Source organism: Phodopus roborovskii, unplaced genomic scaffold, assembly GCF_943737965.1.
Source record: "Phodopus roborovskii unplaced genomic scaffold, PHOROB, whole genome shotgun sequence".
Lineage (NCBI taxonomy): Eukaryota > Metazoa > Chordata > Mammalia > Rodentia > Cricetidae > Phodopus > Phodopus roborovskii.
Genome location: NW_026126588.1, coordinates 2,176,784 through 2,197,848, shown reverse-complemented (window position 1 = coordinate 2,197,848; position 21,065 = coordinate 2,176,784). Strand labels below are relative to the sequence as shown.

The 21,065-nt window shown below is 49.8% G+C and overlaps 2 protein-coding genes across 3 annotated transcripts in view; one reads left to right on the top strand and one right to left on the bottom strand.

Moving 5' to 3' along the window:
* The window catches only part of Bicral (BICRA like chromatin remodeling complex associated protein), an 83,226-nt gene extending 64,310 nt beyond the window's left edge, over nt 1-18,916 (bottom strand). For both annotated transcript variants that reach the window (XM_051204601.1, XM_051204603.1), the window contains exon 1: nt 18,899-18,916. The gene's annotated coding sequence lies outside the window, so the exon portion shown is untranslated. The remainder of the gene's footprint in view (nt 1-18,898) is intronic.
* Nucleotides 18,917-19,158: 242 nt separating this feature from the next.
* Nucleotides 19,159-20,468, top strand: Tbcc (tubulin folding cofactor C). Its single transcript, XM_051204434.1, has one exon. The coding sequence runs from the start codon at nt 19,174-19,176 to the stop codon at nt 20,194-20,196; it is 1,023 nt and encodes a 340-aa protein (XP_051060391.1). The 5' UTR covers nt 19,159-19,173; the 3' UTR covers nt 20,197-20,468.
* Nucleotides 20,469-21,065: the final 597 nt, after the last annotated feature.

The following is a 21,065-nucleotide window of genomic DNA, read 5'->3' as shown; positions in this document are numbered from 1 at the left end:
CACACACACACACACACACACACACACACACACACACACACGCTGCAACGCGGCACTAAGTAGCTCTGTGCATGTGGGTCCCAGCCAGATGTGCCCACTGCAGAGGTACCAAATGAGACAGTGAGTGTGCAGGAAACACTCTACATTCTCAGGCTGGCAGATGGCTCAGGGGCAAAGGCATTCGCCAGCAGGCCTGATGACCTGAGTTCCCACAGTGGAAGGAGAGACCTGACTCCACAAGTTGTCCTCCGACCTTCACACATATATGTGCCCAATATGTATACGTGCACATGCACAAAAATAAATGAATGTAAGTAAAAATAAAATTTTAGCAGGTCTGTGGTGGCGCACGCCTTTAATCCCAGCTCTCTGGAGGCAAAGGTGGGCAGATCTCTGAGTTCCAGGCCAGCCTGATCTACAAATTGAGTTCCAGGATAGCCAGAGCTGTTACATAGAGAAACCCTGTCTTGAAAAACCATAATAATAATACTTTAATTTAAATTCTCAACATGTATCAATAAAGATCATATCCTTATTCATAGCTCTGCTTCTATATGTTGGAGCCCTGTAATCACTCTAAGTGAGCTCAGATTCCACCTACATCACTTACAAGGTGGAGGCATTGGGCGAGTCATCTCTCCCTTCAGAGCCTCATCTACAAAATCAGGCTAATTATAGTCCTCACCTGTGAGGGTTATTTTAAGGTATGAGGAACTAGTGCATGGAGGATGTTTTAACAGGGCACTAGGAGCCGGGTGAGCCTGTGGACTCTTCCTGTCTGAGCAGACAATGGCAGTCTTCTATTGCCAGACCTATGTTGTGACTTGAATCTACTTTATTTGTTTGAGACAGATCTCGATATGTATCCCTGGCTGGCCTGGAACTCTCCATGTAGACTACGCTGGCCTCACAAGACCTGCCTGTGTCTGCCTCCTGAGTGTTGGGATTAAATATTTGGGCCACTATGCAGGCCATTGTTACTTTTCATACATGTGACTTTTGAGGGTGGTGTTGAAAGAAGATCGATCTCTCCATGTAACCCTGATTAGCATGGAACTCACTCTGTAGACCAGGCTAACCTGGAACTCACAAAGACCCACCCGTCTCTGTCTCTAGAGTGCTGGGATTAAAGGCGTGCCCCATTTCATCCTCCCCCCATTTCTACATCTTGGTGAGTGAGTGAGTGTGTGTGTGTGTGAGTGTGTGTGTGAGTGTGTGTGAGTGTGTGTGAGAGTGTGTGTGAGTGTGTGTGTGAGTGTGAGTGTGTGTGAGTGTGTGAGAGTGTGTATGTGTGTGAGTGTGTGTGTGTGAGTGTGTGAGTGTGTGTGTGTGTGTGTGAGTGTGTGCGCGCATAGGCTCCTGCCACTCCGCCACTTGAGTCATCAGGCTTGTGGTGTGCTGTGACATGCCAGTGGCTCTCATCTGCCCCCAGGACAGCATCGAGCAGCAGCAGATGTCTAGGTGGGGATTGGCCCTGGCCCCAAGGACCTCCTTCCTGTGTAAACTTCTGTTTGGTGTGTTTGTTTCTGGTTTTTTGTTTTGTTTTTTAATAAAATTGCCCACTTGAGCAAAAAAAAATTTTTTTAATAAATAAAATAGAGAGGTGACTGAATAATCAAATGAATGAAAAAATATAGAGACTTGTGGTGTGGCAAAGTGACAGGGCACTACTCAGCAAGCTGGAGGTCCTAGGTCCGATTCCCAGCATCCCCTTCCCCCAAAAAAAGACTGTGAAATTGCTTTCAAAGTAATACATAAGCAACTTCCTGGACACTGGCAGCGAGTTCACTATCTTGCCCATCTTATTCCTACGTTCAGTGAATGGCTAGGAAGACTTTAAACCATCTTCTAGGTGCTGAGGCTATTTACGTCATGACAGAGTTTTCAAGCTGGGCATTTTCCTTGACAGACTTTTCAAAAAACTCAAAACTCCTACAAGCTGCTAGTCCAGGGACCAGGAATAACAGAGCGCAGCAGCGCTGTTCGCTTTTAAGGCCGCCACACTCCCACCGGTCTTCAGTCCCACACACCCAGCCTGTTTCCCCACAGAGAACATGAGGGGGAGGACAGCACTGAGACACTGGCTATCACATCCTACTGGGAGGCAGCTAGGGGGCGAGACGGAGGCCCCTCCCAGGGCTCAGGCCGAGGGCCCTGGACTCTGGACAGTGCCTTCCCCTCCAGGCATCCAAGAGGATGCGGATGGCAGAAAGAGGATAAGGTGTCAGTCTCATGATCACTCAGGCAGAGGCATCAGCAGTCAGCATCTGCCAGGCTTGGTGGCACGTGACCCCTGCACTTGGGGGATTAGGAGCTAGAGGCAGAATGCCAGAGCTTGAGGCTAGCCTAGCTACATAGTGAGTTTGAGGACAGCCTGGTCTACACAGGACTTTGTTGTGAAACTAGTAAGAGCTGCCAAAGCTGAGTGTGGTAGAGTCAGGAAGGCTGCTGCATGTTCGAGACAAGCCAGGGCCCCTTCTCAAGACCTTAATCTCAAAAACTGTAACTAGGGACTGAAGAGGTGACTCAGGTAGTGGTGGCGCACGCCTTTAATCCCAGCACTCTGGAGACAGAGGCAGGAGGATCTCTGTGAGTTCAAGGCCAGCCTGGTCTACAAAGCAAGTTCCAGGACAGCCAGAGCTGTTATACAGAAAAACCGTGTCTCAACAAAACAAAACAAACAAACCAAAGCCAGGTGTTGGTGGCATGAGCTTATAACCCCAGCACTGGGTCTAAGGCAGAAACCGGGGACCAGTCAGGCTGGCCTATTTGATAAGCTCCAGGCCAGTAAGAAAGACCCTGTCTCCAAAACCAAGGTTGAATGACAAACTAGGTCGTCTTCTGGCCTCCAAAGGTATGTGACACATCTGTGCACACACATGTACACATGCACGTCAACTAAAAAAGAGAGAAACCAAGGAGAAAGGACACTGTATGACTAATATCCATGACCATTGTGTCATTAAAAAGCTACATGGTAAAAAGTCACATCCTTACTGGAACAGGATAGTTAACAGGCATCGTTGGATGGCGTTGGGAGCAAAGGAACAAATACCCTCATACCTCGTGATACTTGCACGTTGCTCATTATGAATCATACTAATCAAATACCAGTTGAATATATGTGTCAGCTCCTTGTGAGTTAATTTAATGTGAGTCATATCTAACACAATCAGGAGGTTGTTCAGAAATCAACAGAGCAAAGGGCATGATGTTCTGGAGGAAAAGCTCACATGGACCTGGAATAAAAGCCTCATGAGATAATTCTACCCACCACCACCAAGATGCACTGAGTCAAGGAGCCTTCTCTGTTCTTCGCATTTGTAGTTCAAACCTTTCACCTTGACCCTCATTCTTTCCTGCAAAGCACAGAACCTGCCCCCAGGCCTCCCTCAAAACCAGCTCCTCTTCTCCACATTCAGACCTCCATCAGTCTCCTATCTAAACGTGGGGGGGGTCTCTCCTCCAAATCTCAAAGTGACTGTGTCCCCACTCCACCAACACCTCACCAAACGAGCATCTGCTAGAAACACAAGCTCCCTCGCTGGGGTGGAGCTCAGTACAGGCTCATGTTGGGCCTGGCTTCAGCCCCTAGCAGGCTGTAGTGAAGATACAGATCCCTACACCCGAGGCCAGGAGTTTAGGTTCCTGCCTGAGACCTCATCTTCAACCATACAGAAAGTCTTAGGTCAGCCTGGCTACATGTCTCAGAACAAACACTGGAGGAGGCGGCGAGCAATCAGACCTTCAAAGTCATCCACAGCTATAGTGAGTTTCAGAAGAAACTGGAGCTGTCTTGTTCTTACACAGCCTGTCAGATGTTTGTGAAAGGGTTTCACGTGCCACCGGTGGAGGTGACGCTCACTGGAATAACCCTGCTTAAAATCTGTAACTGAGGGAGCTGGAGAGATGGCTCAGGAGTTAAGAACACTGACTGCTCTTCCCGAGGACCTGGATTCAATTCCCAGCACCTAGCTCTTAACTGTCTGTAACACCAGGATACTAGGATCCAACACCCTCACACAGACATACATACAGGCAAAACACCAATAAAATAAAAATAAGTAAATTAAAAACAAATAAACGTGGTGGTACACACCTTTAATCCCACCGCTTGGGAGGCAGAGGCAGAGGCAGGTGAATTCGAGCCAGGAGGCCAGCCTGGTCTACAGAGTGAGTGCCAGGACAGGCTCTAAAACTACACTGGGTCTGTCTCAAAACAAAAACAAACAAAAAATAGTTACACTTGACTAAGCAGTTCCTGCAAACCTGCCCCATAACCCCGTCTGAGCAGCATCTGGTCCTTAACACAGCTGTTGACAATTGCAGAAGTTAGACTACTGGAGAAGGGATACTTTGTTTCTGCTTGTATAAAGTGTGTGTGTGTGTGTGTGTGTGTGTGTGTGTGTATGCTTCTGTGAATATTTTTTACTGGTTTCAGTTCACAGCATATTGACAACTACAGTTGTCTGGGAGTTATATTAGTTTTAACCCTGAAGTTAATAGCATGTTTTAAACTATGTATTTATTATTATTGAAATATTATTTACTATGTGTGTAGGTATTTCCCTGCAGGTTCCTAAGTCAGCCAGGAAAGAAAATTAGAGATGCTAAGCCTGGAGCTGCAGATGGTTGTGAGCTGCCATGTAGGTGCTGGGAACTGAACCTGAGTCCTCTGGAAGAGCAGCCAATACTTTTCACCACGGAGTCATCCCTCCCTTCCTCCCTCCCTTTTAAAAGCAGTCTCTCTCAGCAGTTTCGCCAAGGTGTAAATTCTTTTCCCCCTGAAAGGAAAAACCACACACAAAACCAACCAGCAAGTATCTTCTAGATTGCTAGCTTGCCAAGATAGCACAAACGTGGGCAAACAATCTTTCGCTCGGATACTTAGAAGCAATATTCAAAAACCTCAAAACCTCCTTCCTGCCACTTCAGAAAGGAAACCCCCCGCTGGGTGGGCGCAGCCAAGGCCTCTCTACTGTGATGATTGCTGCCTCCATCACCACAGACAAACACATAAGAAAAATAGGGGGTAAAAAGGAAGAGAGTAGAGTAGTCTAAACGAACAGCAGCAGTGGATTCTGGGTACTGGTGGATGGATGGGGATGGATGGATGGGGATGGATGGATGGGGATGGATGGATGGGGATGGATGGATGGATGGGGATGGATGGGGATGGATGGATGGATGGGGATGGATGGATGGGGATGGATGGATGGATGGGGATGGATGGATGGGGATGGATGGATGGGGATGGATGGGGATGGATGGGGATGGATGGATGGGGATGGATGGATGGATGGGGATGGATGGATGGGGATGGATGGATGGGGATGGATGGGGATGGATGGGGATGGATGGGGATGGATGGATGGGGATGGATGGATGCATGGATGGAGCCTCAGAGGGAGGGAGGAGGGAGGAGGAGGCAGGAGGGAGGGAGGCTGTTTCTTTGGCAGGCAGCTTCACAGACAGGAAGCATGACTGTTAACACCCCAGCTCTACACACCACTCATCTTCAGCATCATCATTTGTGTCACCTGATCTGCTCAATGACCTCTGTCCTCATAAACGTTCTGACATCAAAACACGACAGAAAACCAATATATGGGGCTTGAAGAGGCACCCAGTGTGATGCTCTGGGCATCAGGGCAGAGGGAAGGCACCCTATGCAGACAGACAGGTGGAGAGTCAGGTAAAGCTGGGTTTTCCTCCTTTTTTATTTTTTTGAGACAGGATTTCTCTGCATAGCTCTGGCTGTCCTGGAACTCGCTTTGCAGACCAGGCTGGCTGAAAATGTTGTTTTATGTGTATGACTATTTTGCATGTATGTCTGAGCACCACATTCATGCCTGGTCCCTCTGAGGTCAGAAGAGGGAGTTAGATCCCTTGGAACTGGAGTTATCGATAGTCCTGGGCCACCAAGTGGGTGCTAAGAACCAAACTCAGGCCTTCTATAAAAGTAACAAATGCTCTTAAGTACTGAGCCATCCCTCCAGCCAGCTTTCAAAGCCGAGTAATGATAATCAGGACGAGATGGAGAGCTTCAGCTAGAGGTTCCTGTGAGGGGAGACAGGCCCTAACAAGGGAGGGACTGTGCCAAGTCCTGGGTGGTGAGAGGGTTAGAGGTGCTGGCGGGCAGTTTGGGGGATCCCTGAGCTACAAAAGCCAAACTACACTCCTTGCCACTCAGTGACAATATGAAACCTTGTGGAGATCAAGAGACTGTGACAGATGTTTATTAAAAACAGAGGCGGGAGAAATGTAAAGGAGAGCTTGCTTGGCAAGCATAGGGACCTGGGTTCAGATTACAGGATACATGTAACAAGCATGGGGGACATGGGTTCAGATTACAGGATACATGTAACAAGCATGGGGGACATGGGTTCAGATTACAGGATACATGTAACAAACATGGGGACCTGGATTCAGATTACAGGATACATGTAACAAGCATGAGGACCTGGGTTCAGATTACAGGATACATGTAACAAGCATGAGGACCTGGGTTCAGATTACAGTACACATGTAAAAATAATCAGGCCTTGGCATGTGCCTGCAAACCCAGTTCTGGGAGGTAGGGACAGAAAGATACCTAGCCATCTAGGCTAACCAAATCAACGAGCTCCAGATTCAGTGAGAGATCTTGTCTCAAAAATCAAGTGGACCCTAGAGAGATGGCTCAGCACTGTTGGTCTTGGCTCTTAGGACGAAGAGGTAGGTGGATTTTTAAGAGTTCAAGTTCAGCCTGATTTACACAGTGAGTTCCAGGGCTAGCCAGAGCACCATAGTCAGACAGACAGACAGACAGATAGAAAGAATATTGTAATACTCTTGCAGAAGACCTGGCTGAATTCTGTTCCCATCAAGCACACTGAGTAGCTCATAAACATCTGCAACAACAGCTTTAAAACATCCAATGCCTCCAGTCTTCCTGAGCACCTGTCCATACCTGCACACACATGCCCCATCCCACCAACACATAACACATACTTAAAAATGAAATACATATTTTAAAATAAAAAATAAAATGAAGGACGCCAGCAAGTAGGTAAAGAGACCCGCTATACACACCTGCCAACCTGAGTCTGGGCCCCTGGAACCCAAGAAAAGGTGGCAGGAGAGAATCTATTCACACAGTGACTCTCCGACCTCCTCATGCCCTTCTCCCAAACATAAAGTAAGAATCAAATAAATGGGGTCGGGAGAGATAACTCATCCAGTCAAGATGCTTGTCCCAAGCCTGATGACCTGAGTTCAATCCCCAGAACCCACATCCGAGAAAACTGATCCTGTAAGTTATTCCAAGTTCCCTCCACATATGTGCCATTGAGCATGTATGTACACAAATAAGCAAATGTCTGTCTGTAAAATTTGTCCTTCAGAAAGGTCAGGAGCAATTGTGGAAGACGCCAAATGCTGACCTCTGGTCACAACATGCACACAAGAGCTCACAAAGGCTAGGGGACAGCATTTTAGAGCTGAGAAAAGGTGGCTGAGTATGGAAGGGGCTGGGGGGGGGATGAGAAGAGACTGTGCTCAGTGACACTCTAGGCTCCCTGAGGCCTGCCTTTCTAGCTTCAGGGTTTGAAAAAGTACCTTCTATCCACTCCTCTTACCTGCTAAGTTCCTTTTCTTTTTTAAGATTTATTTTCATTTTACAAGCATTTGCCCTGCTGTATTGTGTATGCCCCGTGTGTATGTTTGGTACCAGAGGAGGCCAGAAGAGGGTGTCAGGTCCTCTGGAACTGGAGTTCCACAGTTGTGAGCCACCATGTGGGTGCAGGGAATTGAACCTGGGTCCTCTCTAAGAGCAGCCAGTGCTCTTAATAGATGAGCCGTCCCTCATCTTCTCCCTTTCTTTTTAAAATTACTTCTTTTTAGATGAATATATAGATCAATATATAGCCCAGGCTGCCTCCCCCTCCCAGATGCTGCGATCACAAGCTTGCATTATCACAGACAACATATTGCATTTTTTATCACTCAGGCATGCCAGTCTCTCTCCAATGCAGGTCAAAGCAGCAGGTGCTCCTGCTGTGGTAAGCCAAGTGTCTCTGCAGGGGAGTAACAGCTTTATTTGTAGGGCTGTGAAGAAACGCCCGCCCGCCTGTGGACTGAGTAAGGGACCCTTTGAACCATGTCATTCCTTTTGCCTTCCTTCTTTGCCCACTGAACCATCCTTCCGTTATGCAGTTCAGTTTTAAAAGTTGTGTTTGAGCCAGCAGACACAGAGGTTGGGGAAGTTTGTGCCTATTATAAATTCACAGATTGGTCTTGGAGCACAAATCATTCTTCAGTGACCTCCATTTCATTTCCATTGCCCTCTTCAGCCAGGCCATTTATCCAGGGATCCATGGCAACAGCCTTTCCCGGGCGCTGCCCTGCTCCAACCCCTTCCCCTACCCCTTCCCATCCCGAACAACCCGGATGCCAGGAGCTCACAGCTTAAAACCCTGCCGGCTCTCCCGAGCCCTTAGGATGCCTGCAGGCTTGCTGGCGACACCTCTGTCCCCGTCCTTCCTCTTCGGTGACGCTCATTTCCTCTGGCACCTCCCCTGGCTAACCTTCCCTCACCTCTTTCCTTTGTGCTTCCAAACAACTTCCTTTTCCTTGATAACACAAACTGCCTCGCGCACGCGTGCGTGACTCATAATCAGTCATGTCTATCCCTGGACTGAGAGCCTCTGGGAGACCAGGCTTTGTCTATTTTTATACCTCCCCATCTCCCCAGGGCCAGCTATGGCATCTTGCATCAGTACACTAAGCGACCATTTATTGAGTCTATGTTGTGTCAAGCACCTGGCTGCTGCTGGAGGCGGCAGATGCTCAACAGAAGCTACTGACTTGTCCCTGACGAAAAGGGCAGCATCAAAGATGTTCTCTAGACTTGGATGCTTAGGCGAGATGCCTTCTTCAGTCTGTGTGTGGGACTCAATGGGCTCGGGGCAGCAGCCTACAAGAAACATTGCAGGGATCTCTCAGTATTACTGTTTTTACCCCTCCCAAAAAACTGATGCACAAGGGTCGACGAGATGGCTCAGAGGTAGAGGTGCTATCGACCTGACTTGATCCCTGGTACCCACAAGGTAAAAGAAAATGATGTACTCCCACATAATTGCTGCGACACGTTTACCCACACACATATATACATAAATAAATGTTTTTAACTGAGGCATGTCTTATATCCCAATTAACATGGTTCTCCACCTTCCCTCCTCATAATTGCTTTTTCTCCTTCCTTGTATAATTGCCTTAAAAACAAACAAACAAACAAACGGCGACAACAAAACCTTACAGGGTTTCACTCTGTAGCTCAGCCTGGTCTCAAACTCTCAATCCTCCTGCTTCAGCCTGCAAAATGCTGGAGTTATACAAGTGTGGACCACAGGGGCTGGAGAGATGGCTCAGAAGTTAAGAGCACTGCCTGTTCTTCCAGAGGACCTGAGTTCAAATCCCAGCACCCACATGGTGGCTCACAAACACCTATAATGAGATCTGGTACCCTCTTCTGATGTGCAAGCAAAAAATGCAGATAACTGTATACATAATAAATAAAATCTTAAAAAAAAAAAAAGTGTGGACCACAACACCAGGCTAAATAGTGGGGTGGGGAGGAAAAATTTCAAATGTCTTCCTCCTCAGGTACCACCCAGCTTGGGTGGTTTTCCTTTTGTAATTGCAGAGGTGTGTGTTTGTGTGTGCATACACTTGAGTGTCCATGTGTGTATATGCACATGTTCAGATTGTATGTATTCAAACATGTGAGTAGAGACCAGAGGATAACCTCAAGTGTTGTTTCCCAGGGACCCCGTCCTCTGTCATTTGAGATGGGATTCCCCACAGGCCTGGACTAACCAGGTGAGTTAGCAAGGTCTAAGCATCCACTACCCCTGAATTCCCAGTGCTGGGATTATAAACTTGGACTACCATGGCAAGCCCCACCCCTTTTAAGGTGTATCTGTTCATTATGTATAGTGTTTTGCCTGCACGTGTCCCTGCAGGCCAGAAGAGGGCACCAGATCTCATTGCAGAGAGCCTCCCCCACTTCACCCTAGGTTTCACAAGTACTGTTCACACACAAGTGAAATCTGTGTCACTGAGGGAACCGAGTAGAAAACCAGCACGCCATGTTCAGACACAGAGACCAGTGTAATGCTCACACCTGTGATCCCAGCACCAGGGGATGCTGCCAGGAGGGTGAGGAGTTCAAGACTATCCTCAGCTCCATAGTGAGTCTGGACTAAGCTGGGCCACACGGGATCCTGTACAAACACGTGCACACATGTATGAAAGACCTCAGTCACGAAATGCTGCTCCTCCCCACCGGCCACCATGGAGATACCTGCACTTGTGCCTTGACAAGCCACAGGTTACTAGGCATCAGAGACACTGGGGGGGGGCATGCAGCACCCTATTCCTGTACCCCATGTGCCACTCACTGTTCCCTGAACGCCAGCAAGCTTTTTTTGTTTGTATTTACTTATTGATTTAACAAGGTTTCTCTGTGTAGCTTCCGAGCCTGTCCTGGCTCTGTAGACCAGACTGGCCGCGAACTCAGAGATCCGCCTGCCTCTGCCTCCCAAGTGCTGGGATTAAAGGCGTGCGCCACCACCACCCGGCATGTATCAGCAGACTTTGGTTACTCTTCAAACCAAAGGAGGGGAAAGTCTCTCCGCATGAGTGGGTCACCCTCAACAGGCACTCTAAAGCGCTGCCTCAGCATATCACTTACTGACACACAGAGAGCTTTCTCATCCATTACAGAACTTCAGACTTTAGCACGGAGGGACAACTCAGAGAACTGCTTTTCAAGCCCCTCCTCCCCTTCTTTCTTTTGGTACCGGGGGCTTGAACTAAGTGCAAAAAAGATCTGGTCTACTATTAAGCCTGAGACACAAACCTTTTTTCATATGATAACCTATAAAAAGAAACACAGCTGGGTGGTGGTGACACACACCTATAAGCCCAGCACTCAGGAGGCAGAGACAGCTGGATGTCTGCGAGTTCAACTCAGAATGAGTTCCAGGACAGCTAGGGCTACACAGAGAAACCTTGTCTTGAAACAAACAAACAAACACAATGATTTATTTTCTTTTATGTGCATGTATGTTTACTGTATGTTTTTGTGTCATGTTTGCCTTGTGTCTTTGGATGCCAAAGGGTATTAGAGCCCCTGGGATTGGAGTTACAGCTACGGACCACCATGTGGGTACTGGAAACTGAACCCAGGCCTGCTGAGTGGGCACATCAGCCGGCCTGCAATTCCAGATCTCAAAATTTGTGCCGGGAATCCCCAGGGCAAGCAGGCTAACCAGGCCAGCCCTTTCTGCAAGCTCGGGTTCAACTGAGAGACCCTGCCTCAAAGAATAAGGTGGAGATCTATCCAGGGAGATCCCTGATGGCAACTTCCAAAGGCAGATGTGCACAAACACACGCAACCACACCAATACACACATGCATACACGCGAGCATGCATAACATATACATATATACACGGGGGGGGGGGGGAGGGGGAAGATACCGATAAGCAGACAACGGCTTTACTACTGACACACCTGTGACAAAGAAGACAGAGCACACAGCCTCCCCAGAGAGGAGGTGCATGACCGGCTGTGTAGGAAGCAAGTGCCAAGTCCAACACAGACCTGCTGGCTCTCTCCTGTGCCTCCTGATTCACAGCTTCAAGGACCACGGTCCTCACAGATTCAGCTCCCAACTGGAAGCTTCCCGTTATCACCAAGTCCTGTCTAGCCCCCTCTAGCTCTCTGACACTTCCTGTCCCTTAGCTCTCTTGTTCCCACCTCAGTCTGTCGCTCACTCCCACCGTCCCCTCGGCTCCGGAAGACAACTGTTTGGCTCAGCCCTGAATCATGCTGCCCGGGTCTCCCAGGCAGACCCTGTGTTGGGGTGGCAGAGGGGAGATGATAGGGGCTGTTATTATCCCACTGAAGTCTCCAGGGGTTCCAGCACCTTCAAGATGAAGTACTGTCTCTCTGCGATTTGTAAGAGCCATGGTGGCGGAACTCTGCCCCCTCCAAACCTTGCTTCCCATCCACTTTGGGGCAGGGGACTTAGAACCCTGAGGAGCGTTGGCAACTCTGCGGGGTGTGATGGTACACACTTGTAACCCTGGAATGAAGAATTTACAGACAGCCTGGGCTGTACCGCAAGTTTGAAGCCTGTCTGGCCTACATGATCTTGTCTCAAAAGACCACTGATGGATGGGGAATGTAGTGCCGTAGCAGAACATTTGTCTGCCATGTACAAGATCCCGGCTTTAGTCCCTAGCAACACTTATATGCCCAGGCCTCACTCTGAAAGATTCAGGTTTAATTTAGCCAGGGAAAGATCTGGCATCGTGATGTCATTAAGTCACCATGTGATATATCAGGGCTCAGAATACTGCTCTGGTCAGGCTCCTTCCCTCAGACTGGGGCTCCCCGCACTTGTCATGTCTAGGAATACTAGTGCTCCTCACTTCTGGCCATGAAGCCAGACCTCATTGCCTCTCTCGTCCACTGCTATATTCCCAGCACCCAGCACTGGAATGAAATATTTGCCAATAGAAAAGAAGCAGAGGAGTAAATGACCCTGTGTCTCCTTTCACTTACTTAGCCCACCTCACACCATACTGGTCACATTTCTCTCTTAGCCCGTATGTTCTGCAAGAGCCCTGGCTATGTGTGCCCCCTACGCCTGCATGTCTAGCATACAGGTAGCGGTGATTTAAAGAGGGCAGCTGGATACTTGGAAGTACATGATGAGGAGTGCTGGGCAAAGGAGGAATACAGTGTGGCTAAAGCGGCGATGGTGGCAGGTGAGCTTGGTGAGGCTCACTGACAGCTTACGAAAGGCCCTGTGGCCACACAAGGGGGCTGAACACTATGGAACAATAAGCCAGCAGAGGCTTTAAGTCCAGTGACTCTGTCTGCTTGCATTAGCATAGTGGGTCGCAGGTGTTCTAGGCAGCACAGGGAAGACCAATGAAAGGGAGCCACGGCATAGGATGGGAGGGAGAGCCAGAACAGAGAGGGAGAGACACAGACTCACAGGGGTCAGAGATAAAACGGGTAGGATTTGCAGCCCGAGGGGAGCTGTGAGAGAGGGAGGACCTGATGTCCTGGTTGTGGTAATAGCACAATCAGAGGTGGCGTTGACAGCTTAGGAACCAGACTGCCTTGATTCAAATCTTGTTACTAGAATAGGGCTTAGGTCCCTGGAAAAAGTAAGCTTGCCAAATGGAAAGTAAGAGACAGGAAAGGGGTACAGGATATGGAGTGGAATTCTGCCTAAAAGACATCTAAGGGAAGGGGAGAGGAAGTCTGTGAAGAAGACAAGAGGTAGATGAGGCACAGGCAAAGAACCAACTAGAAGATGCAACAGTAGCAGAATAAATACTTCATGTTACAAAGAGCGTTGGGGTCTAACAAGGAGGCTCAGTGGGTAAAGGCACTCGCCATATGCACCTGAGTTCAAACCCTGGGGCCCACAAAAAGTTGGCTATGGTGGTTTGCATCTGGGATCTTGGCATTTACAAGGCTAGATAGAAGATGGAGACAGGCAAACTGCCCTGGAAGCTCATGGGCTCATCAGCAAGTCTGAAACAATGTCCCCAAAACAAGGTGGAGCGGGGAGAAATGGCCGTGTGTAAAGGCATTTGCCATAAAGTCTGCCACCTGAGTTCATGCCTGCAACCCGTATGGTAGAAATAAAGAACTGATTCCCACAAGCTGTCCTCTGACCTGCACATGCGCGCGTATACACACACACACACACACACACACACACACACACACACACACACCACAATGTAAAACCAAAGTTTAAAAAAACTGACAAATACTGGGTGGTGGTGGCGCACGCCTTTGATCCCAGCACAGAGGCAGAGGCAGGTGGATCTCTGTGAGTTTGAGACCAGCCTGGTCTACAAGAGCTAGTCCCAGGACAGCCTCCAAAGGCACAGAGAACCCTGTCTCAAGAAACCAAAAAACAAAACAAAACAAAACAAAAAAACTGACATATGAAAATCGGAGCTAAAGAGATGGCTCAGCAGTTAAGAGCATTTGCTCTTCTTCCAGAGGACCTGAGTTCAATTCCCAGCACCCACAATGGGAACTGACACCCTCTGGTCTTTGAGGATCCCACAGACACTCATCACACACCCACACACACACAATGTACACACATACACACACAGGTACACACACACACGCGCGCGCACACACACAAAGTACACACATACACACACAGGCACGCGCACACACACACACGCGTGCGCGCGCGTGCACACACACACACGCACACACACACAAAGTACAGTCCGGAAGAGGGCATCAATCCCCTGGAACTAGAGACACAGGTGGTTGTGAGGCGCCTGCCATGAGTGCTGGGAGCTGCCTGACCCTCAGGAGCAGCAGCCAGCACTCCTAAGCGCTGGGCCCTCTCTGCAGTCCCATAGAGTACTGCATCTTTATAACCGTGGCAGCCTTGGGGATCTCCCTGCTCAGTGCTTGGCACAGTTCTTTTTTCTTTTCCTTCCTTCCCTTCCCTTCTTCTTCTTTTTTTTTTTTTTCTGTATTGTATGTATGTATTTCTGTATGTATGAAGTGTGTAACGGTCAGAGGACTACTCTATGGAGTGTGTCTCCTTCCACGGCCACACGGCTGAGACACAGCTCCGGCTGTCATCAGGGTTGCTTGGCAAACACCCCCTTCACACACTGAGCCATCTCACCACCCTAGCACAGTCCGTTCTGATAAGCAGGGACTAGATAAGTGTTCTGAGCGGTGTCTGCCTCAGACACAATAGGAGAGGCAGAAGCTGAAGGAAACAGCTGTCATGGCTGTCCTGTCCCTGATGATAAGCACTGAGCCTTTTTAGAACAGGCCATACCCTCACAGCCGTCTTTCATTGTTTCTGTGCCAGAAAAGCCAGCATCAGAGGTGGGAAAATTGGCCTCTCCTCTGATAAGAGAGGAACAGATCTCTGTCGGTGAACACTTCACAACCCATACGTGCTCACAGCTTGCCTGCTGAGAGATGAAAAGGTGAACGGCCTCTCCAGCAATAGAAAGCCGGGTTCTGCTCTGTCTTGATGCATCTGGCCTCTGCCCTCTACCCAGCACCCCTGATAAATCTCACGGAGCAGCAAGAGGCTGCATTCCTGCGCTGTTCGGGCACACACCAAGGATCCTTCCAATTAAGGGTTTCACCATTTGCTTATTATTTTCCAAAGCATATAACTACACACATGCCATGTGTTTCTTCTTTTAAAAAGATAGAATCTTGCTATATAGCCCAGGCTAGCCTAGCTTTCTTTCTTTCTTCTTTCAAGACAAGGAGTCTCCATAGCTTTGGAGGCTGTCCTTGAACTAGCTCTGTCGACCAGCCAGGCTGGCCTCGAACTCACGGAGATCCGCCTGCCTCTGCCTCCCGAGTGCTGGGATTAAAGGCATGCGCCACCACTGCCTGGCAAGCCTGGAATTCTTGATCCTACCTGTTTCTGCTTCCTGAGTGCTGGGATTACAAGCTGGGATACCAAGCCTGGCATATGATTCATTCTTAAGGCATTAAAAGCTAAGTAGGAACTAGAGATATTGCTCAGTGGTTAGAGTACATGCTGCCCTTACAGAGGACCTGGAATCAATTCCAAGCGCCCACACAGTGGCTTGCAACCACAAGTAACTCCGGTTCTAGGGGACCCAACATACTCCTTTGTTGGGTATTGCACTCACATGGTGCACATACACTCAGGGCAAACACTCTTACACATAAAAAGGAAAGAAAGATCTAAAATCAAAAACTAACCCAACACAGAGAACCATAAAATATCCAAACCATTGTTACATATAAGCTAAGGTTGGACAGAGACTGTTGAGCAGGTCAAGTGTTTGCCTAGAGCTTGGGCCTACACAAAGGATGAAAGAGAGGACCAGTTCCTGAAAGCTGTCCTCTGACTTCCACACGCACGGTGTGGCATGAATATGTGGGTGCCCCATTCATTTTTTAAAAAAGTTGAAGTCCGGTACATGCCTTTAGTTCCAGCACTAGGGAGGCAGAAGCAGACAAATCTAAGTTAAGGCCAGACTATCTGCAGAGTGAGTACTAGGGCAGCCAGGGCTGCGCAGAGAAACTCTGTCTAAAAAAAACAAAAAACAACCCAAAAGTTAAAGGTCCTATCTCTTTACATCCTCCTTCCACTTTGCAAGATGTCCACAAGATTCACCAGCCTGTCCCTGAGAGGCGCACAGAGTTAACACTATGATTTCTGCTACTGTTTTCTCCCTCTCCCTTCTGTACACCTCCCCTTCCTTCCAATAGGGCAGGCACTTACCTCTGATGAGCCAGGATTCTGTCAGGGACACATCCTCAATCCACTGCCCTCAAATGTTAGAACGAGGATGCAACATGGTCTGGCAATGCCAGCATTTAACAGCCTTCCTATGGTGTTTAACTCAGAAACGAGACACCTGCCTTGGCTACTTACTCCAGCCAGAGGATAGAAAAGCTCACAGCAGGAGCTGGAGAGATGGCTCAGGGGTTAAGAGCACCGGCTGCTCTTCTAGAGGCCCTGAGTTCAATTCTCAGCAACCACATGGTGGCTCACAACCATCTATGGTGGGACCTGCTGCCCTCTTCTGGTGTTCTAGAGAACACTAAATACATAATAAAGAGAGAGAGAGAGAAAAAAAAAAAAGTTCCCGTCCACCCCAGTGCTCCAGGACAACTTCAAGACATCCCTCTCAGACCTCACACCAGTTTTTAAAAACTGTCCCCAACACACCGAGTCAATTGCACAACCCTCCATCTTTGTTCTCTCCCGCTTAAACGTTAAGCTAAACAACAGCCAGCTTTCAGCACCTTCCTGTCAAGTAACTCTGCAAAAACATAGGCAGAAACACAATCCTGAAAGGGCTGATGACACCGACTTCTACTCTGCACAGAGTCCTCACTTGGAACCACTGACAGACTCACCATTTCAGAGAGCCCAAACTCCAAGCTCAAGAAACCTTCCGCCACCAACTTTCTTAATTAGAATGGGAAGCAAAAGCAAAGTAAGTCACGGTTGTTGTTGTTTCCTGTAGCAAAATCAGTCTTCTTTCAGTCTTGTTACATCTATCTGTCTCTCATCTGGGGCTGGAGAGACGGCTCGGGTTAGGTGCAGTAGCTGTTCTTTCCTAGGACCTGAATTCCTTTCCCAGCACCCACATAGCAGCCCATTAACTGCCTGTAACTCCAGTTCCAGGGATCTGACGCCCTCCACAGACACTGCACACTCGTGGTGCACATACGTATATCCACACACAATATTCATACATATAAAATGCAAATAAATAAATCTAAAACACAATCTATCATGAGAGGAAGAAGCTAGTGCATTCCCTAGGATCCCTAAACAAAGTCATCAGCTATATTTCAGTAGCCTCAAATTGTGAAATAAAATTGCTTTTAAAAAGTAGAAAACAAAAGCCTCTCCTATCTTGCCCAGGAAACAAAACTAACAAAAATTAGGCGCCTGCACGGCTAGCCTGAGTGACCATCTTTTCCATCCATGTGTGGTCAAGTATACAGACATGAAAACACCAACAAGTGAGTCCCCTCCTGCCCTTCACCTCGCAGGGAATTTGCCACCCAGTGACGCCTGTCTTGAATCAGTAGAGGAATGCTCTCTCCAATCAAGAATTTGTGCTTCAGGTTTGGTTTTTTGTTTGTTTTTTGTTAGAAAAGGAAACGAGTGGGATGTGAGGCTTGGAACTCAAGTCTTAATTCCAACTTAATTGAATGGCTCTCATTTCCTTGCATCTTTCTATGCAGAAAGCGCAGGTATATGGGTTAAATTTCAAGTGAGGTTTTTTTTTTTTTTTGCGATTAAAAAAAATCCCAATTAAAAGAACAAAAATGGAGGTTGGCAACCAGGGTGGAGACGGGGCTGAAACCGAGGGCTGTATGTGCTGCCCGGGTCCAGGAGGCCCGGTGGCTGAAGGCAGCATGCGAAGATGCCCCCGGGTCCTTGGCAGCCGCCGCCTTGGGCTCCTGCTAGGGACTGCGCGGTCTTGGCTGCCCACTCGCACCTCGGGTTGGTCCGGACTTTAGGCTAGGCTCGTTCACTTCCGGTGACAAATCCCTCCCACCACCTCTAGAAATAATGTACCGTTTCCCCATCGCCCTCCTAAAGACTGTCGACCCTGTGACGAGAGTAGAGGCGCCCGGCCGGGGGTCTTAGCCCCGCGCGGCCAGCGACCGCCAGCTGCGCAGGGAGTGGCCGCCGCCACCGCACTAGGGAGAAAGAGGGTGGGGGTGGCATGTCATTTCCCCCGCTCCCCCCTCCGACTGCAGCAATTGGCCAGTAATAATAATAGTAATAATACTAATAATATTAATCTGTTTTCAGACTCCCCCAGGAACCCCGGAACCCGCTCCAGTGAGGAACCCAGTCTCTCATCGCGGGGCTTCGCGCCTTCTTCCCGCCCCAATAACTGCCCGCGGGGACCCAGGCGCCCCCAGGCCGCGCGGAGCTGCAGTGGATGGGGGAGGGCAGGAAGGATGAGGGTTATCAGGGTGGCAGGGACCGGCTGAGCGAAGAGGTGATGGAAGGGAAACGGGAAAGAAAAAAAAAAGAAGAAACCAGAGGCATGCAAGCGGCTCCCTGGCCAGCTGTTCCAGCTGCAGCTTCCTCCGGCGCGGCCCGGGAGGTGCAATAACCCCCCCTCCATCTTTCTCGCACTACCTATCCCCACCACCACCACAAGCACACATTCCTCCCCACCACCCTGTAGCAGATCTCCGGCCTGTTAGGGGGTAGTAGGGAGGAGCTGGGGGGAGGGGGAGGCCTGCGAGTTTCTAACCTTGTTCTTATAAACAAACCCACATGTGCAGCTGCCGCTGCTGCAACTCACCCCACAATCCCGGATATAAGTCCTGCCCCTTTAAGAGGAAAAAAAAAGCTTCACCCGCCTGCCTCCCACCCCACCCATCCACCAGGACCTTTGTCTCCCCACCCCCTCCTGTCAGCCGGCCCCGCCCTCCCCCCGCCCCTCCAACGCGGAGAAACCAATAGGCGAGGAGGATATGGCGGGATCTGACGTCACCGCCGCCGACCAATCACAGGGCGCGTTGGTGGGCGGCCTTGCGGAGGGCGCCGGGAGGAGAGGCGGCGGGTGAGGGAGTCAACATGGAGGGTGTGGAGTGCTCGGCGGCGCTGGGCGAGGCGGCCCCTGGGTCCCCGCGGGACCTGAGCCTGGTGCCCGAGCGCATTCAGAGGCGCGAGCAGGAGCGCCAGGTGGAGGTGGAGAGGCGCAAGCAGAAGCGGCAGGGCCAGGAGGTGGAGGAGGAGAAGAGCGGCTTCTTCGCCGCCGCCTTCGCCCGGGAGCGCGCGGCGGCCGAGGAGCTGCTGCGGGGCGCGGCGTCGGCCGAGCGGCTGGAAGAGGCGGCCGAGCGGCTGCAGGGGCTGCGGAAACTCCTGAACGACTCGGTTCTGTTCCTCGCCGCCTACGACCTGCGGCAGGGCCAGGCGGCGCTGGCGCAGCTGCAGGCGGAACTGAGCGAGCGGCGCCAGGAGCTGCAGCCCAAGAAGCGCTTCGCCTTCAAGGCGCGGAAGAAGGATGCTGCCGGGGCCGCCCAGGTAGACGCCGCACCGCTCGCCGCGGCGAACCCTTCGCCGCCCTTGACCCAGGAGGAGGGAGCTCCCGAGCTCAGCTGGGCCTGTGGCTTCTCCAACCTGGAGTCCCAAGATTTGGAGAAGAGAGCCGACGAGCTGCGCCAGCGCGACATCCTTTTGAGCGACCTGACCGACTGCACCGTCAGACTGCTTGGCAATCCCAACACCTTGCGGCTGGCAAAGGCCCGCGGCTGCAAGGTCCTCTGCGGCCCGGTGTCTACCTCTGTGTTCCTGGAGGACTGTCGCGATTGCATACTGGCAGTGGCTTGCCAACAGCTCCGTGTCCACACTACCAAAGACACCCTCATCTTCTTGCAGGTGACCAGCAGGGCCATCGTGGAGGACTGCAGCGGCATCCAGTTCGCCCCTTACACCTGGAACTACCTGGGGATCGACAAGGACTTCCAGGACTCCGGGTTAGATAGGAGCAGAAATAACTGGAACCACGTTGACGATTTCAACTGGCTGGCCCGAGATGTGGCCTCCCCAAACTGGAGTATTCTCCCTGAAGAGGAACGGGACATCCAGTGGGACTGAGCATTAGCCACACTCAGTGACATCCCATTCAGTTTCCTTCATGTTGTCACATTGTTTGTGTTTCCCATACTAGGGGCCTGAAATTGTTGAAACTTTCCTACTTGTGAGTTCCATTAAATTCATGACAGCTAACGGGGGCTTTTGCTACTTCGATGACATTTGCTTGCCTTCCTTTGAGTATGACAGTCTGAAGAACGTTTGGACTCTGAGGGATTTGCTGTTCTTATAGTTGACCACAGAGCGTAATAAAGTAGGTCTTCAATAAATAATAAGGGATGTCAGAACTCCATTAGTGGGCGGTTAAATGGAGTGGCAAGCCTGTACAAGCTCCATTAACAGGCCTGCGCTTCCCCCACTAAAGGTTTGCCCCTCCATTTCTCTGCAGGGCTATAAAGGCTTCTTCCCCGGCTTTGGAATGCAGTGTTGTGTTAGGTCCGAAGTTTTGAGTGGATGAGGTTGAGCCTTCAGCTCTAAGGCTGAAATGGCCACTGCCCCTCCTCCCTCCATCTTTTTCTTTCTTTCTTTTGGTTGAGACAGGGTTTCAGTGTGCAGCCCTAGTGTGCACAGCTCACAGAGATGCCCAGTGTTGCTGCCTGACACCACACCCAGCTCACACACCCTTTGTACACTTGCATTAGTACTAAACCCTCAAAACCTATGAAGCACTTCCTGTTGGCGCCAAAACCTATGAAGCAGTTCCTGTTGGCGCCATGTTTCACTTGAGAAAGCGTGTAATTGGCATAAAGTCACAGCTTACATGATGTGCTTTGGAATCTGAGACTAGTGTGGACTTTTTAGGTTAATTCATGTATGTTATGTATATGAGTTCGTTTGCATGAATGCCTGCTAGAAGAGGCCATCGGATCCCA

Coding starts and splice junctions, on each gene's coding strand:
- Tbcc (XM_051204434.1), top strand. CDS start 19,174: ATGGAGGGTGTGGAGTGCTCGGCGGCGCTGGGCGAGGCGGCCCCTGGG.